This window comes from Grampus griseus, assembly GCF_964374135.1.
Source record: "Grampus griseus genome assembly, chromosome: 13".
Taxonomy (NCBI): domain Eukaryota; kingdom Metazoa; phylum Chordata; class Mammalia; order Artiodactyla; family Delphinidae; genus Grampus; species Grampus griseus.
The window spans coordinates 77,008,888-77,028,409 of NC_139007.1; the positions used below are offsets into that span (position 1 = coordinate 77,008,888).

The 19,522-nt window shown below is 39.0% G+C and overlaps 2 protein-coding genes across 2 annotated transcripts in view; one reads left to right on the plus strand and one right to left on the minus strand.

Annotated features, from left to right (window-relative positions):
- The window catches only part of TFB1M (transcription factor B1, mitochondrial), a 57,320-nt gene that overhangs the window by 13,244 nt on the left and 24,554 nt on the right, over nucleotides 1-19,522 (minus strand). The window contains exon 5 of the mRNA XM_082668998.1: nucleotides 17,894-18,013. Within this exon, the coding sequence (XP_082525124.1) occupies nucleotides 17,894-18,013 (120 nt within the window). The remainder of the gene's footprint in view (nucleotides 1-17,893; nucleotides 18,014-19,522) is intronic.
- CLDN20 (claudin 20) lies at nucleotides 3,541-4,191 on the plus strand (the record flags this gene model as incomplete). The annotated part of the gene is made up of 1 exon (XM_082668601.1): nucleotides 3,541-4,191. One exon carries the CDS (start codon nucleotides 3,541-3,543, stop codon nucleotides 4,189-4,191), a length of 651 nt encoding a protein of 216 aa, XP_082524727.1.

Below are 19,522 nucleotides of genomic sequence, written 5' to 3' on the forward strand. Positions count from 1 at the left end.
CTGCTCGGATTTCTACGTTGCTCTTCATTTGCTACTTGCAAGTTAACCTATTGGAGCTTCATCACTAATATTCAGAAGCTGTGAACTGAGCCTCAGGTATGTGGCTCCTCTTCATCATGCCTTACTGGGGTTCAATTGAAGACAACTGACAGAAGAGAGTTAAGTCACTGAAGGCTACTGACAAAAGGTATGGAAAACGAGAAGCTTCCACAATGCTTCGGGACCTAAATATAGATCTTCAAGTATAACTCGGTTTGAACCGTACATTGTAAATCTGTTTTTAAATACTAGATTTGATATAAATAAATCTTGTCTGGAAAACTGACTTTACATTTTAACGAAATCCAGTTCAGAATTTCTTTGGGAAATAGCTCATAAATTTAACATTATAGGTTCTGTTCTATATGCAACAGATTTTAGAACCACGAGAGAGTTCTCATTTAGAACTGTTTTCCATGCTTACTTTCACAGCATGTCACCACCATCACCACCACCGCTGAAACAAAGTATGCCTTTATTCTCTACGAGACAGAAATCTGAGAGAACAGGCCACAAACTGTACCATGCTTGTGGCTGGAGGGGGAAAAAAAAAAGATTTCACAGCAATATAGCTAAGATGCCAGTATATTTTTATAAAGGGAAAAGAGTGACCTTCATTTTGGAGAACAAATTCTTTCTGCATAAGTTCTCCATGCAGAAGAAAGCACTTAAAGTCCACTATTCAATAGTAAGTGGGCACCATGCTAACTGAACGCAATGTCTTATTGTTTATGCCGAGTTTGGCCATCTGTAATTTATCACTGCCAGCACTTGTTAATTAAGATGAACAAGCTGTCTCCAAGTCTGAATTACACTGGAATTTATAAAATGTATTGGTTAATGGGAAGAAAAGAGTTATAATTGGGAAGCTGAGCAGAGACTGATCAACACATAAAGGTTACTCAACCAAAGTAAAAAGAAAGAAAGGAGATGCTCGCAGGGAATGCTAACAGCACTCTCGCTGTTGAAGAAGCCCTTAAGCCGAAAATGGTCCGGGAAGGCAGTAATTGAGTGAGCTGGCTGGAGTCTGAAATGTTAAAACCCAAACCTGAAAACAGCTATTATGAAACTCTAAACATGTGCTTCATTTTTTTTCTAGAAACTTTAACTTTCGTTCAATTTTGGTCTCAGATATGAAAAGAAATTTGGAAAACAGAAAAAGAATGAACTGTAGGATGACAGGCAAAGCCAAGGCACTTTGATGCTTAGAGTGAAACTGACTCTAAGAATTCAAAACCTCAGGGAAATCTCCTGAAACTACAGAATTTACGTTTTAAGATTATGAACAAAAATAGCACAATGGAGTTCAGATAGCCCAGGATTTAACCTCTTAGGGAATCAATGTTAGAACTATATTAAACTATACAACTGTATTAAAAGTAACACAGGCATGGATTCACATCACTGCAGATGTTTCACAAAAGCCAGGCATCAACCTCCCTGGTGAGTTTCTGAAGCTACGCCACTTGCTCATTTGTTCTATTAATTCCCTCTGGAGTCTTTTTTTCTGTGTGAGAAAGGGAGTGAGTGAGGGGATGGTTAACGGTGCTTTGTCTCTAGATGTAGCATTCTCCCTGCTTCCAACAGGAAGTACACAGGAGGATTTCACCCGGAATTGCTGTGGTAAAGGGGGACAAGGGTGCAAGGTGCAGTGAGGTGGGAAGAGGTGGGGAAGTGGGCACTGCCGATCTTGCCGCTGAGGTCTGTGTGGCGTGGGGCGATCTACTACCTAAGTGTCCTAATCTGAAACAACACTGATGGCCAAGATTACATCTATGGTTTCCTTCATCTCTAAGTTCCTATGAAAACAAATGAAATCGGCCTAAGGAAGGAAGAGAAAAGAAAAATCCAGATGTCATTAAATATCAAGTGTCACGTGACATAATATAAATTTTAGAAATACTAATAACAATGTCAACTGTAATTTACTGAGTACTTTCTATGGGTTAGATATTGTTCTCTACCATTTAAAATTCTTTCATGTATATGAAACTCCATGATATAGATACTATAATCCTCCCTGCTTTCCAGAAGAGAATACTGAGGCACAGAGAGGTTCTGGAAAGCCAAGATTTGACCCAAGTGCTTTAGATTCAGAGCTCATACTGCCTTTTGTGACAAATATATGAATCATGATAGAGCCATTCTAATACATCACTCAAAAATTCAGAAACACAAAAAGGTCAATATTGCTGTATTTCAGAAACCATTATATTTTCCTCAAAGAAGGCAGTAAGTACTGCCTGATTAAAACACAGCACGTCACAAAGGAAGTACTATCTATTCCCTCTTACTAAACGGAAGGAAGGGAGGGAGGGAGGAAAAAAGTGTAAATTATTTTTGAATCTCTCTCATACAAATAATGATGTGGTTACTTCTGGTATGTATTTGCAAGATTCAATGTCACTACTTCTGAATCGTTCTGAATAACCGGTTTTGCAGCAGACTACTTCATTTGGGTCAGGGAACGATTCTGGTCCCAACTAGAAAGGATCTCACATGCTCCTAAGCAACAGACAGTGGCTTAATTGTTTCAGTTTTGAGTAAGCTGTACCTGAAGGGAAACAACTGCTCACTTAGGTAAGGATTTTGCAAGCTGGAAATTAGAGATAATCATGCCAGTGACTTTGATTTCTTTTACTACTTTCTTCTCCTTCTTAAACAATTCACCTGGGCCACGTGAATGACACATGGAGAGTGTCTGATACATTTTAAAAAATAAAATCATTTTTTGAATGCTTCAAACTTTTCTAATATATATTTATAAATCCTTTTTAACAGGTGGGTTTAAACTATTCTTCCTTATTACTTATAGAGTATTTTAACTAGAAATAAGTTTTTAAAACCTGTAATACTATTAAAATTCTATATCAGGGCTTCCCTGGTGGCGCAGTGGTTGGAAGTCCACCTGCCGATGCAGGGGACGCGGGTTCGTGCCCCGATCCGCGAAGATCCCACATGCCGCGGAGCGGCTCAGCCCCTGAGCCATGGCCGCTGAGCCTGCGCGTCCGGAGCCTGTGCTCCGCAACGGGAGAGGCCCCAACAGTGAGAGGCCCGCGTACCGCAAAAAAAAAAAAAAAAAATTCTATATCAGATATCCTACAGCTGGCGTTCCATGTCTAAAATCTCCTAACAAGGCACACAGACAACTTCAGCAGAGCTTAAATTTTAAATAAAAGAACAAAGTGGACAGCCCTCTCCTTTATGCCATGTATCAAGCACCACCCAACCAAAATCACTCAGGACAATGGCAGCCTCTGTGGGCCTGGTGTGAGCTTTTCTCCTGGGAAGCAGTGTCCTCATCCACTGCTGGGACCTATTCAGATGGGTTCTCAGCTCCCACTGTACACAGAAGTCTTTTTGTTTTTTCTTTCTTTCAACCCTGATTTTGTCTTCTTTCCCCAGCCTTTTGTTACCTGGTTCTCTACTGTACAGAAATAGCTACAATTCTGAGCAAGAGCCATCAGGATTTTCTAGGAGGACAAAGGTAACGGTGACGTTATGATCTCGGCGGGTCTCCAGCTCCTTGCTTTTGCCCTGGCCTTAACTGGGGTCTCTGGAGTGCTCATGGCCACCCTGCTGCCCAACTGGAAGGTGAATGTGGACCCGGGCTCCAACATCATCACAGCCATCGTGCAGATGCAAGGGCTGTGGATGGACTGCACGTGGTATAGCACCGGGATGTTCAGCTGCACCTTGAAGTACTCCGTCCTGGCCCTCCCCACCCACGTGCAGGCCGCTCGGGCCGCCATGGTCCTGGCCTGTGTCCTGTCTGCTGTGGGGATGTGCACTGCCACAATCGGGATGAAATGCATTCGCTTAGGAGGGGACAGGGAAACCAAGAGTTACGCTTGTTTTGCTGGGGGAGTCTGCCTCATATCTGCGGGGATCTCTGGTTTAATACCAACGGTGTGGTACACAAAGGAGATCATAGCAAACTTTGTGGATGTGACAGTTCCAGAAAGCAACAAACATGAACCCGGAGGAGCTGTCTACATTGGATTCATTTCGGCCATGCTGCTGTTTATCTCTGGCATGATTTTCTGTATAAAAAAGGATTCGGAGGCTTGGCTCCACCCATCCAAGCAGGAGCACGTCCCCACCACACAGCCAGAGGACCGTTCAGCAAACAGCCTGAAGGATTATGTGTGAATAACTGTGGGATGCACATGACTTAAGTGCCTGCTGTGATTTCTGTCTTTATTTTAGATTAAATACAAGAATTGTGCTTGCCTTTCTCTACAAAGAATGTAAAATACTTAAAAAATGAAGTTGTTCGAAATGCCAACAAACTTCGTGTACAATTATATCTGTTTTAGATGATTTTTCCATTATTGTTGTCATGTTTTATCTAAAGGTTTATAATGGAAAGAGGTTCTGATTATATTAATAAGGCAATGGAATTGATGGCTTTTTTTTTTCCTTTTTAAGATAAATTGTTGATACATCTTCCTAACTGGTACTTCACTGGATTTTATAAAAGAGCTCCACTGCCAAGTATAAAAAGCACCTTGTCCTGGTGTTAACCCAGGATACCCTCTGCTTCTGCTCCCTCTCCTTGGCAACCCCACAGTCACCTGCTTCTGTTTTCGAGCCCCTCTATAGGCCTGCGCCTTACGACGCAGGGAGGAGCTGCCCGCCTCCTTCACAGGATGCCCAAACAGGCCATCCCAAGTCCCCACCTACTGTCATCTCCCCGGCTCTGTTGACATTTTAGGAAAAATATCTCCATATAATATGGCATTCAAAGATTAGGCAGAAATAAAGAAATTGGTAAATGCTACCACAGCAAAGCAAAACCAAACCAAACCCAAACTGAAATCTCTAGGACTTGTAATGCATCAAGTACAAGCTAAGTGAGAACATGAAGAGTTTGTTTTAAAATGGCTTAAGAACTGCCCTGTTCTGGCTGTTAATAAGAGGATTCTCCAGATTAAGTTCATTTTCCTCTATCGTTTTTGATTTACCCCTATCATTTAATATCGCACTGATTAGTATCTGGATGATAAAGGTTACTTTCAAGTTGTCATTTTTTTTCTTTTAGGTTTGACTCATGTTAACAAAAATGTTTTTATAAATGAGCTGCTTCAATTGATTAATGGATGTGAAAAGAATTCTTAAAAGAATAAAAGATGCTTTAAAAGATGTTAAATTATGATATGTAATTCAAACACTTTATAAGAAAATAAAAATTGAATTTTCTAATGTGCAAAGGTAACATTGTACACTGTTGTTTCTAACAATTTATTTGTTCATTTACGCTTAGGTATTGTTCATAATACAGTGGTAAAGGGGAAAAAGGCTACTTCATTGTACATTAATAACTCATGAAGTGGGAAGTTATCTTTTATGTGAGTAAATAATTTTGGATTGTGCATACAGACATACAGACTAAAATGTTTTATACCTGTTTTATTTGGTAGATCGTCCTCTTCTGTATCATCATCACATATTAACAGAATAGCTAAAATAAAGGTACGATTTCACATGGGAATTAGGAAGGCATTGAAAGTATATACTCCTGGACTTCCCTGGTGGCGCAGTGGTTAAGAATCCGCCTGCCAATGCAGGGGACACGGACTTGAGCTCTGGTCCGGGAAGATCCCACATGCCGCGGAGCAACTAAGCCTGTGTGCCACAACTACTGAGCCTGAGCTCTAGAGCCTGCAAGCCACAACTACTGAGCCCGTGTGCTACAACTACTGAGCCCATGCACCACAACTACTGAAGCCCTAGAGCCCGTGCTCTGCAACGAGAAGACACAGCAATGAGAAGCCCGCGCACCGCAATGAAGAGCAGACCCTGCTTGCCTCAACTAGAGAAAGCCCGCGCGCAGCAACGAAGACCCAACGCAGCCAAAAATTTTAAAAAATTAAAAAAAAATTAAGAAAGTATATATTCCTTTTGAGCGGTCAAGATACTTTCTAAACAAATGCCATCTATATTTTCAGCTATATGACTTGAGAATATACTGACGTCTGCGGATTTCCATCATAGCCTATAATTTTGCAGAACCCTGTTGCATATCTCTTACCTCCAATAATTTTGTTCATTTCATTGTGCTTCCTACATATAAAAAACGTGTCATCTGCAAAGATGCAATTTTGTTTCTTCCTTCCTTGGATTTATAATACTTATTGCTTATTTTATTCTTGAGTACATATGAAAGCATAACTAACGTTAAATTAGATTGTAACAGTAAATACTCATTTCTATTCAACACTTATTTTATCTGATTTTTAAGGAGGACAACTCAGGTATTTTTTTCTAATTATAAAACTGGTTTTTAGTTTACATATTTATTTCTTTTACACTCATCCACTTTCAAAAAGCATTTGAGTCAACTTACAATAAAACTGCTGGTCCGATAAACAGAAAAACCAAAAGATAAAGAAGAAAGGTTAAAATGACAAAGAAAAGGAAGAGAGAAAGGATGCTATTAAATAATCCTGGTTGAAGGTTGCTGAAGCAATGAAATGTAGTTTAGAACTTCCCACACAACCAAGTCGGAGAAGGCCACATAAGGAATCTGATAGTTTTGTCTCCTGGAGGAAACCAACAGAGGCCGTTGCTGCTGCCATACTGCCCCGCCCCCCCATTCCCCAGCTGTTCTGAGCGCTGGGTGCTAATGGCTCATAGATGTGGAGCCGCCTCTACTACAAGGTGAGGGCACCAACTGTTCCTAGGAGGTGGCCAGGAGCCAGACCGACTGACAATGGTACAACAGCCGCCCCTTGCCTCGAGGGAGGACAAAACCTGTGGGGCCGCTTGTGCTCCAGCGCCCCGCTTCAGACCTTACCCTGGGACCCCCGTGGGACCAGGCTGAAGCTGCGTCTCCAAGCGCAACAACACCCTTGCTTAGCTTTTGCCCTGCCTTGGCCTGCTTCCCTCACTCCTCCTCTTCAGAGTCTCCTCAATACATCACTTTCCCGAAAATCCTTACCCCAATCTCTGCTTCTAGGAAGCCAGACCAAATACAAAAGAGTATTAGTTAAGCAGAAAAATATTAGTCTTCTGACCTTATGTCCAAAGGATTTTCAAATACAGGGTAACAGACAGCAGAAGTAACAGCCTCAGTATCAGATTCAAAAAACACAAAAGCATGAAAAATGGCTGTTTCTTATGTGGACCCATCCACTTACTAAGCTTATTTGACCAGAGGTCGAGGCCTCAATAGCTGGGGGCTCGTAGCTGAAAGCTTCTAAGATGCTGTTCTCAAAGGTCATGCGTGGATGCCCCAAAGTGCTGACCTTTTCTTTATGTCACAGGTGTAGCATCATTAATACTTATGCTTTAAATCTGTACCATGTTTGGGAGTTACTTGCTCCATGTGCCATACTTCTAAACAGGCAAAACTATATATAAGTTATATGTATGTCTTAAAAGTTATAATCCACATTATTATATCAGGATATAACAACTTAGTCCATAAATATTTGTTTATAATCATAACAGTAAGCTCTACCTTTCACTGACTGCCTCCCTGTGTGAGGTACTCCTGTTAGCACTGTATATTGATTATTTCTATTCCTCACCAACAATCCTTCAAGGGTGGCATTATTGCCCCAATCTGATGTATTATTAACTTGTCAGCTTAGTAACATGACCAAGTTCTCCTAACTAGGAGCGCTGGAATTCCAGGAGGCCCAGCTGACTTCAAAGTACTTCTAGTTCTTCCACTGCTGTGTACTGCCTCTGTTTTATCAATCAGAAGAGCCGGTTGCAATTCTCAGATTGTATCTAAGTGACTTTTCTACGAGGTTGGGGTACAGGACAGTGGTGTGGGAAGGATGTTAAATCACCAGACCCATGACCACAATTTATAAAAGAAAAAAGATGACATAGAATTTTGAGGGACTAGCTAATGGCTCAGGACTTCTCACACTTGAGTATGGTTGTCCCTCAGTATCTGTGGGGGATTGGTTCCAGGAACCCTACACATACCAAAATCAGAGGACACTCAAGTCCCTTATATAATGTGGCACAGCATTTGCACAGAACCCACACACATCCTCCCGTATACTTTCAATCATCTCTAGATTACTTATAATACCTAATACAATGTAAATGGTATGTAAACAAATAGTTGTCCTATATTTGGCAAATTCAAGTTTTGCTTTTTGGAACATCCTGGAATTTGTTTTTCTTGACTATTTTTAATCTGGGTGTTGGCTGAATCCACCAATGTGAAACCCGTGGATACGGAGGGCCGACTGTAATGTGCAGACTAGTTGAAATAAAAATTACTGTGAAACCCCAGAAATATATGAATTCTCAGGGGTCTTCAGATGCCAGCTTGAGAAACTTCAGAAACAAGTCTTACGTTCTCATGGAAGCATTTTTCAACTGTGAATTTGCACTGCAAAAGAGACATTTTGTTTTCTAATTGGTAAAATAATTTTATGAACTCAACAGTGAAATTAAAATACAAAATTTAAAAAATTCTAACTTAAAAATCCATATACTACAAACTCTAGTAGTTTACGAAACATCAGAGTAGACCAGTTAGTCTAATTTTAAGAACCTAAGAGGTTGTGTTTTCTGTAAATAGAAAAGAATTTGGGGTTCAAACTTTGGGGACTGGGCTAGAGAAGTTAATGAGAGGGAAGAATCTGGCAAGAATTGAGCTCAACTACTTAGGAGCAGGGTGTAGTTGTAACAGCTCCACAGCTGTGAGAGTTCTGCCATTAAAGCTGGATTAAGTTAATTTAAAGACTGATCATTAGAAGGGTTAACCGATTCTCACAGGAAAACTCCTAAGATGGTTATAAATAAGCCCTTCTTGTTATATCACACAGGAAGTTCTCCATGTCTATTCTTAGAGTTTTGGTTGAGAACAAGCACTGAAGTTCAGTAAATTTTTTCTGGGCATATTTTACCTGTGTTATGCTTATGACTTTCTCTTCTTGCGTTTAAAAGGGATTAGCCAGAGGGACACCCTTGTACTGTTATGTTTATCATCTCTGTACGAACTCTTCCCCATTCTTACTTAAGAAACTGAATTTTTAAAGATTTGCTCAATGTAACTGGCAGTCCAATACTGGCTGGCCCCCCTCAGAGCATTCCTGAGGCGCCCTAATACGGTAAAGCTACCTCAGAGCAGCGGCATGTTCTTTTACAACTAAAATTCTATCACTTGATTTATTGTTTTCCTTTATCATGATACATTCTCTCTCCTCTTTGAAAACTGCCTTCCTGGATTAAAAATAAATCCTCTGCATGTAGTATTTACAACATGATGAAAAGCACATACAGAAAACTGGTATGAGTATGTTTAATTTGCCAAAAAGCAAACATCCTCAATAAAAAGAGAATCAAAGACATAGCTAGCTTTTTAACGAATAATAGTTTCATAAGACCTTAATCCTGGAGGAAAAGTACTTTAACTATATGTGGATCTTGTCCCTAAATCAAAGATAAAGTTGACAATAACCTCTAAACACCATCAATTACTCTCAACTAGGTAACTAAAACAAAGAGTTAGAAACTTTCCAGTAAAAATATTCTAATATCTACCCTGAGAAACCCCTGGTAAAATGTAGATGTCTAAAGATTCTGGATTACAGCAATCACCATAACTTTAAAAGCCTAAAAGTGAAGACAGTGGTTTCTGATATAACTGGCTCTTATACTACTGAAAAAGCTATATACACATATATACGCACTACGAGAAGAGAGAAGGCTATATGGTGACTTGGTTTTCTTTATTACAATGGCCACCTATTCTAGGATAAAAATATCCCTGAGAGCACCACTGGGTTAAATCTGATCATGATCTGTATCTCCAATCATTAAGTTCTGTCTAGGATCTAATAGGATCTATTATTTTGGAAGAAGTCATTTACAATATCTGAAAGCTTGAGATGCTGAAGGGAGGTAATACTGACCTTGATTTAGAAAAAGCTGACAATTAAGTCTGTTATAAAAGTGGAAGATGGACTGAATTCCTAAAGTCACCCGAAAGCGTGGCTAACTGTGGTCGACAACATGGCAGAGGACGTGGAAGGTGGCAGCAAAGGCCATGGAGATGCCTCAGATCACGGTTCAATTTGTACAAACAGGTCAAACGCTATTGGTCAGGGGCTCCATTCTAAATCTATAACTTACGTCTATACCTAAATCTAAAAACCACATGATTTTTTCACGATATCTACTTATATTAGTGAATGTCAAATAACGTAAGGGTAACTTTGCAAGACTTGAGAGTTTCAGCAAGAAGAAAGCTGTCCCTCGCTAGCTGTGCGCTCCCTGAAGGCAGATGTCTGACTGGGCTACCGCTCCTGTCACCACCCCCTCTGCCCAGCTAGGGCTTTTCATGCGGCTGGGGCTCAGGATATCTTCAATGAAGAAATAAATAAGTTTTTATAGCACACGTCCTGTAGTAACTCATCCAGCAGTGCTTTTGCTAAACTAGACACTGGCTTACTGATTTGTACTTTTGTCAGAGAAGCTTGGTTTCTGTAATTAGCACTTACTCTTCTGTGATTAGCATATAATAGTCAGAGTCTAGTTTAATATCCAACTAGTTTTCCACAGATGACTAATCACAAGTAATACTGTCAAAACAAGGTCTCTCAAAAAAATGGGGGAAAAATCATGATAAATATAATATGTTCGGATCTTTACAGTGACATCAGCATCCTGGCAGCACGACTTGTCTCTCTTTCTCTCCCCTTTTATATACAATTCATCATTCATAACCGAACAGAAAAAAGTGCCTCTGCACGTTACACCGGACCAACCAGGAGATTTCCACCCACCTGTGCTTCAGGAAGTAGACAGACAGGACCGGGAAGGGGGCTGTGGACCCCAGGAAGGCAGTGAGCCTGCCCCACACCCAGCACCTTGATGGGGGTGGGGTGGGGGGAAGTGAAACCGGCGACTGAAAACCGCAGCAGACGCTCAGGGAGACAGAGAACTTGCAGACGTCCAGACAAACAGAGGGAGAACCAGGCACGCCACCGGAGCGTGATAAAGACAAGCGTGGAGCTGAGAAGGAGGAACTCAGGAGTGAGCCCCCCTCCTTCCCTAGAGCGACACAGCAACGTGCTGGGCTTTCACCAGGACAGTGGTGACCTCGCTTCACAGAGGAGGTGGAAAGAGAAAGGGGCGAGTAACCGACCTCCCGGCTGCACAGATCGCAACTAGATGGACCTGCTTCTCTCCAGCAGCATCTGGATTTCTGAGGAGGGACCTCCATGACTGGGGCGAGGGAGAGGAAAGGGAAAAAGGCAGACAGGAATAACAGAGTGCATGGAAGGTGCTGTTCTCTGCTGTCTGCCTTGGGATTTCAGCAAGGGGTCTGCCATGGACCTCTGGGCGGACCCCCACTCAAGGCTGTGAGCACTCAGAGCCTCAGGTGCTAAGCCCAAACCTTCCGCCGCTCTGCCACCGACTTTTTCTGCCGAACTTTATTATTTTTTTTTTTTAACACCCCCTTCAGAGTGCAGCCCCAAAGCCAGATCAGGTCAAGAGAAACCAAAAACTTGAGCTATAGCGCCACCTTCTGGAAAACAAAAGAAGGGTTTCTATTTGCCAGTCTTATTTTAACAAAAGTAAAACTAAGTGTGCTACTTCAAATGAGATGGCAGAGGCACAAGTCATCAAACACGATGAAAAACTGGTAATATGGTATTCACAAAAAGAAAATGATAATTCTCCAGTAACTAAACTCAAAGGCACAGAATATTGTAATCTAACTTACAAAGAATTCAGAATAGCTGTTACGATGAAATTCAGTGAGCTACAAATAAACTCAGAAAGGCAATTCGATGAACTCAGGAATAAAATGAGTAAAAAGAAGGAGTTCTTTACCAGAGAGATTGAAATTTTAAAAAAGAACCAAATTCTGGAGCTGAAGAATTCAATGAATGATATGAAAAATACATTAGAGAGCTTAAGAAATAGGGCAGATCAGACCAAAGAAAGAATTAGCAACTTGGAAGACAGGAATTTAGAAATGACTCAGGGGTGAGAACTAAGGTTTTTAAAAAGTGAAGAAATCCTAGGAAAGCTATCAGATATGATGAGAAAAACAAATATAAGAATAATCGGTCTTCCTAAAGGAGAAGAGAGCAGAGAATGTATTTAGAGAATTAATTGCTGAGAACTTCTCAAACCTGGGGAAAGAATTAAGCATACATGTCCAAGAAGCTAATAGAATACCCTATCACCTCAATGCAAAAAGACCTTACCCAAGATACATTATAATGAAACTGTCAAAAATCAATGATAGAGAAAGAATCTTAAAGGCAGCAGGGGGCGGGGGGAGGAAAGTAACCTACAAAGGAACCGCCACTAGGCTATCAGCAGATTTCTCAGCAGAAACACTACAGGCCAGGAGAGAATGGAATGACATATTCAAAGTGTTGAAAGATAAAAACTGCCAGCCAAGAATACTTTATCCAGCAAAGTTATCCTTCAAGTATAATGAACAAGTAAAGGCTTTCCCAGACAAACACAAAGTGAGGGAGTTCACCACTAGACCTGCCTTGCAAGAAATGCTGAAAAGGAATTCTTCAAGCTAAAATAAAAAGACACTAATAATGACATTAAAGCAACAAAAGAAAGTGCACAATACTCTTGCAAAGGTGAAAAACAGTCAGAATTAGAAAACTTTATATTAGAATGGTGTGTTAACCACAATTATAGCATAAAGGCTTAAGGAAAGAATATTAAGGATAACTATAGCTATTACAATTTCTCTGTGAATCCACAGCATAAAAAGTGAGATATCGAAGATATAATCGAAGATAGCTATTACAATTTCTCTGTGAATCCACAGCATAAAAGTGAGATATCGAAGGAAGAGTGAAAGGGTGGAAACTTTATAGACAAAGATAAGGTGCTATCAGCATAAAAAGAAGTGTTTTGTTTCTGAGATGTTTTACATAAGCCACATGGCAACCACAAAGCCAAACTCGACAGTAGAGTCATGAAAGATTAAAAAAGGGAAGACTGAGCAAGTGACCATGGAAACCCACCACATTAGAAAGGCAGACAGAAACAGAGAGGCAAAAGAAACAATGGTGATACAAAACAACCAGAAGGCAAATGGTAAGATGGCAGCAGTAAACCCTTGTATGTCAATAATCACTCTAAATATAAATGGACTGCATTCACCAATCAAAAGGTACACAATGACTGCATGGATTAAAAAACCAAAACCCAACTGTATGCTGCCTACAGGAAGCTCATTTCGGCTCTAAAGACACACATAGGCTCAAAGTGAAGGCGTGGAAGTGGAAACCAAAAGAAACTGGGTAGAGCCACACTTGTATCAGACAAAATAGACTTCAAGCCAAAAAATGATAACAAGTGACAAACAAGGTTGTTATGTAATGATAAAAGGGTCAATACATCTTGAAGATATTGATATAATAATGGTAAATATATATATACTCAACATTGGAGCACTGAAATATATTAAGCAAATACAGTAAGTCCCCTACATACAAACCTTCAAGTTGTGAACTTTCAAAGATGTGAACGTGCCCCTGTATGCCAGCTGTTGTGCTGTACTACTGTACTTTTCAAGGTACTGTACTGTAAGATTAAAAGTGTTTTTTAAAATTTTTGTGGGTTTTTTAATGTATTATTTGTGTGAAAAGTATTATCAACCTATTACAGTACAGTACTATAGAGCCGATTGTGTTAGTTGGGTACCTAGGCTTTGTTGGACTTAGGAAAAATTGGACTTAAGGACACACTCTCGGAATGGAACTCATTCGTATGTAGGGGGCTTACTGTACTAACATATCCAAAGGGAGAAATAGATAACAATGCAATAATATGCCACTGTCGGCAATGGACAGATCATCCAGACAGAAAATCAACAAGGAAATGTTGGAAACCATACTCTAGAGCAAATGGACGTAAACATATAAGGAACATTCCACTCAACAGGAGCAAAATACACATCCTTCTCGAGGGCACATGGAACGTTTTCAAGTATATATCATATGACAGGGCATGAGACAAATCTCAGAAAATTAAAGAAGATGAAAATCACACCAACTATCTTTTCTGACCACAATGGTATAAAACTAGAAATCAGCAAGAGGAAAGCTGGAAGATCTAAAAATACGTGGAAACTAAACACACTTCTGAACAACCAATGGGTCAGAGAAGAAATCAAAAGAGAAATAAAAAATTATCTCAAATAACAAATGAAAATACAACATATTAAAACCTATGGAATGCAGCAAAAGCAGTTCTGAGAAGTTTACAGCAATAAATGCATATATTAAGAAATCAGAAAGATCTCAAATAACCTAACTTTATACCTCGAGGAATTAGAAAAAGAACAAAGCTAGCAGAAGAAAGGAAATAATAAAGATCAGACTGGAAATAAATGAAATGAAGCCCAGAAAAACAATAGAAAGAATCAACAAACCCAAAAGCTGGTTCTTTGAAAAGATTTAAAAAATTGACAAACCTTTAGCCAGACTAAGATAAAAAGAGAAGACTCAAATAAATAAAATTAGAAACGAAAAAGGAGACATTACAACTGAGACTACAGAAATACATAGAACCATACAAGACTATTATGAAAAACTGTATGCCAACAAATTAGACAACCTAGAGGAAATGGATCAGTTCTTAGAAACACACAACCTATCAAGACTGAATCATGAAGAAACAAAATCTGAACAGACCAATAGTGAGCAAAGAGGTTAAATCAGTAATCAAAAACCTCCCAAAACAGAAAACCCCAGGACCAGATGTCTTCACTTGAAAATTCTACCATTCAAAGAAGAATTAACACCAATCCTCTCAAACTCTTCCAAAAACAGAGGAGGAGGGAATACTTCCAAATTCATTCTATGAGGCCAGCATTACTTTGAAACCAAAGCCAGATAAGGACACCACAAGGAAACTATAGACCAATACCCCTAATAAATACATATGCAAAAATTCTCAACAAAATATTAGTAAGCCAAATTCAAGAACACATAAAAAGGATCATGCACCATGACCAAGTGGGATTTATCCCTGAGATGTAAGGATGGTTCAACATACACAAATCAAAAAATGTAATACATCACACTAATAAAATGAAAGATAAAAATCACATGATCACCTTACTAGATGCAGAAAAAGCATCTGACAATTACAACAACCTTTCCTGATGAAAACCTTCAGTAGATTGGATACAGAAGGAACATAGTTCCACAGAATAAAGACCACAAACAACAAATGCACAGCTAACATTATACTCAGTGGAGAAAACCTGAAAGCTTTCCTCTAAGATTAGGAACAAGGCAAGGATGCCCACTCTCACCACTCTTATTTATTTAAGAATATTGGAAGTCCTAGCTAGACTGATTAGACAAGACAAAGAAAAGGCATCCAAATCGGGAAAGAAGGAGGAAAACTGTCACTATTTGCAGATGATATGATTTTGTACATAGAAAATCCCAAAGACTCAACCAAAAAACTCTTGGAAGTAATCAACAATTTCAGTAAAGTTGCAAGACACAAAAATCAACATACAGAAATCAACTGCATTTCTATATACTAAGGATGAAACATCTGAAAAGAAATAAAACTATCCATTCACAATAGCATCAAAAACAATAAAATACTTAGGAATAAATTTAATCAAGAAGTGAAAGATCTGTACAGTGAAAACTACAAGACTTTGCTGAAAGACATCAAAGAAAACACAAATGGAAAGACATCTTATATTCATGGATTTGAAAAATGAATATTATTACAATGTCCATCCTACCCAAAGCCATCTATAGATTCAATGCAATCCCCATGAAAATACCAATGCCATTCTTTACAGAAATAGAAAAAAGAATTCTAAAATTTGTATGGAACCACAGATGTCCCTGAATAGCCAAAGCAATACTGAGGAAAAAAACAAAGCTGGAGGTATCACACTTTGAGATATCATACTTCCCGATTACAAATTATACTACAAAGCTACAGTAAAAACAAAACAGAACAAAAAACAGTAATGTTACTGGCACAAAAACAGACACACAGACCAATGAACAGGATAGAGAGCCCAGAATTAAACCCTTGCTTATATGATCAACTAATATTTGACAAGGGAGCCAAGAGCACCCAATAGGGAAAGCATAGTTTCTTCAATGAATGGTGTTGGGAAAACCGGATAAACACACGCAGTGAAACTGGACTCCTTTCTAGGATCAAACACTTAAACACAAGATCTGACACTACACAACTCCCAGAAAAAAACAGTAGGAAGTAAACTCCTCCACTTGGTCCTGGCAATGATTTTTTTTGGATATAACAACAAAAACACATAGAACAAAAGCAAAAATCAACAGAAGGGACCACAAACGTAAGAGCTTCTGCATAGCAAAAGTAACACTTCACAAAATGAAAAGACAAACTACAGAATGAGAAAAAATTTTTACAAATCATATACTGGATAAGGAGTTAACACCCAAAATATAAAAAGAACTCCTACTACTCAATAACAACAAAACCCCAAATAATCTGATTAAAAGATGGGCAGAAAAACTAAATAGACTTTTTCCCAAAGAAGATAACCTAATGGCCAACAGGTACATGAAAAAATGCTCGACATCACTAATCATCAGGGCAATACTAATGAAAACCACAATGAGATATCACCTCACACCTGTTAGAATGGCGATCAAGAAGGTAAGAGGTAAGTGCTGGTGAGGATGTGGAGAAAAGGGAACCCTTGTGCACTGCTGGTGGGAATGTAAGTTGGTGCAGCCACTACGGAAAATGGTATGGAGTATCCTGGCAAAATTAAAAACAGATCTACCATATGATCCAGCAATTCAACTTCTGGGTATTTATCTGAAGAAAATGAAACCACTAACTCAAAAAGATACATGCACCTCTGTATTCATTGCAGCATTATGTACAATAGCCAGACAGGGAAGCTAACCTAAATGTCCATCGATAGAAGAATGGATAAAGAAAATGTGGTGTATATTTTATATACATATATTATGGAATATTATTCAGTCATAAGAAAGGAGGACACCCTGACAACACAACAATCTGTGACAACACAGCTGGACCTTGAGCACATTATGCTAAGTGAGATAAGTCAGACAGAAAGACAAGTACTGTATGTTATCACTTACATGTGGAATTTTAAAAAGCCAGACTTGTGAAATGGTGGTTATCAGGGGAGGGGGAGACAGGAAGCTGTTTAAAGGTACAAACTTACAATGAGTCGTAAATAAACCCTAGAGATAAAATGCACAGTAAATATAAACAATATTGTATTATAATAAAACTTGCTAAGAGACTAGAACTTAATTATTTCAACTATTAAAAAGAAAGGATAATTATGTAATAAGATAGAGGTGCCAATTATTGCTACAATGGCAACTATATTACAATATATAAATGTACCAAGTTAACATGTTGTATACCTTAAAATTTATACAATGTTAAATGTCAAATATATTTCAATAAAAATAAACAGATAATGTTTGATGTAACTTTAGTTAGAAGTCTCCATCAGAAATCACAAAGAAATACTGATTTCTTTTTTTGAGTATTGTGTGACCATATAACTCATCTTAAATACTGGGATACTTTTAAGGGTAAAAGGGGATAATAATAACAATGATAATAGCACCACCAGGGCAACATGGATAAACCTAGACATTTGGTCACACTATAGAAGGAGAAGAAAAATTAGAATAAGAACGATTCATACTGTGATGTTTATGGTTCTCATTTAGGAGAGGTAAAGAAAAAGGTGTGGTACGGTGTGCATATAAGATCAGATTCTAGAGATAATTTCCTATGACATATCCTCACAGGAGCAAAGATTACAATTAAACTCCTAATTCTGGTATGCTAAAACAAACAAAAAGAAACTCACCTCCGGTTTGGGGATGAAAGCCTGACCTGGAATTGTCAAGATGTGCTGAACGTCGCAGAGGTACTGGGCCATGATGGAGAGGCGACTACGCTGCTTGCTTCCTGTACTGGCTGTAAGTCTCTGCACAAGGACACAAAGGAATTTTAGCAAGTAATTCATTCATTATCTATGAACACTAGGTAGATTTTCTGAGGTAAATTTTAAAAGCATAGGCTATCTGACATGATACAAAGCCAACATGGAGAATATTTTCCTCCAGTACTAACTGAGGTACATCTAAGAAGCGTGAATTATATCATATACAGTGCACTCAAAAAAATCATATAAGAAAACTTCCCTACCACTGGCTGTTGGGATTTTCAAACCACTGTTATATTATGTAGAAGACACTGTATGAAACAAGTAATCAATAAGTACTGATAAATGAAAAAGTTAGCAAGAATAATGAAGAACTAAAGATGCTTTAATTTTATGAACTACCCCAATATCTGCATGAACATTTTCAGTGGTGTGCTTTTCTTTACTTAAATTGTAATAAAACCTTGAATATTCAGAACTATTGAAGAATTGGCTGTTTTTGCAACTAATTTTTACAAAAAACTAGGAATTTATTCTCTTAAGCACCCAAACTTTTTTTTTTTTTTTTTTGCGGTACACGGGCCTCTCACTGTTGTGGCCTCTCCCGTTGCGGAGCACAGGAGCACAGGCTCTGGACGCGCAGGCTCAGCGGCCATGGCTCACGGGCCCAGCCGCTCTGCGGCATGTGGGATCTTCCCGGACCAGGGCACGAACCCGTGTCCCCTGCATCGGCAGGCGGACTCTCAACCACTGCGCCACCAGGGAAGCCCCAAACATTTTTATTTTAACATTAGGTATATTCAAATTAACTCATAAATACAATTTCAACCAATAACCCAAAAGGATTTTTAGAAAGAACTTTAAATTCCATATAAATTTCATATAAAAAAGCAAAGGGCCAAGACAGCCAGGATACTCCTGAAAAACATCAGGAACTGGGGGAACAGGCGGCAGGGGCTGCTGTGTGGAGATGAGGTGGGGGGGACTCGCCTTGCCAGATATCAAAATTAAGGCAGTACGGTATTGCTAGAGGTGCAAACAGACCAATGGAACAAAAACCTTAGAAAGAGACCCAAGCACATGTGGACATTTGAACTGTGACAGATGTGAGGTAGCAGCTGCCAGTGGGAAAAGGAAGGATCCTTCAGCAATACTGGTGTAAACAGGAATCTACAAGGAGGACAATGGAGGTCTATATCTCACATCACAACCAAAAATAAATTCCAAGTGAATTAACAGGAAGTGAAAAATTTTTAATTTTTATAAGTAAATATCTATGACCCCCATGGTAAGGAAGAATTTCTTAATAATGAAAAAGCAGAAGCAAGAAAAGACTGATGTATTTTGTTCTATTTAAATTTAAAACTTCTGTGTAATAAAAACACTATAAAGGTAAGGCACAGACTGAGACAAGGTATTTGAAACTGATACCTGACAAAGGATTAGTGCTCAGAAGAAACTCCTATAGCTCCATAATCAAAAGATAAACTAACAGAAAATATGATGAGAAATACGGTAAGAGCAACCCCAATGAAGCATAACCATAAACTA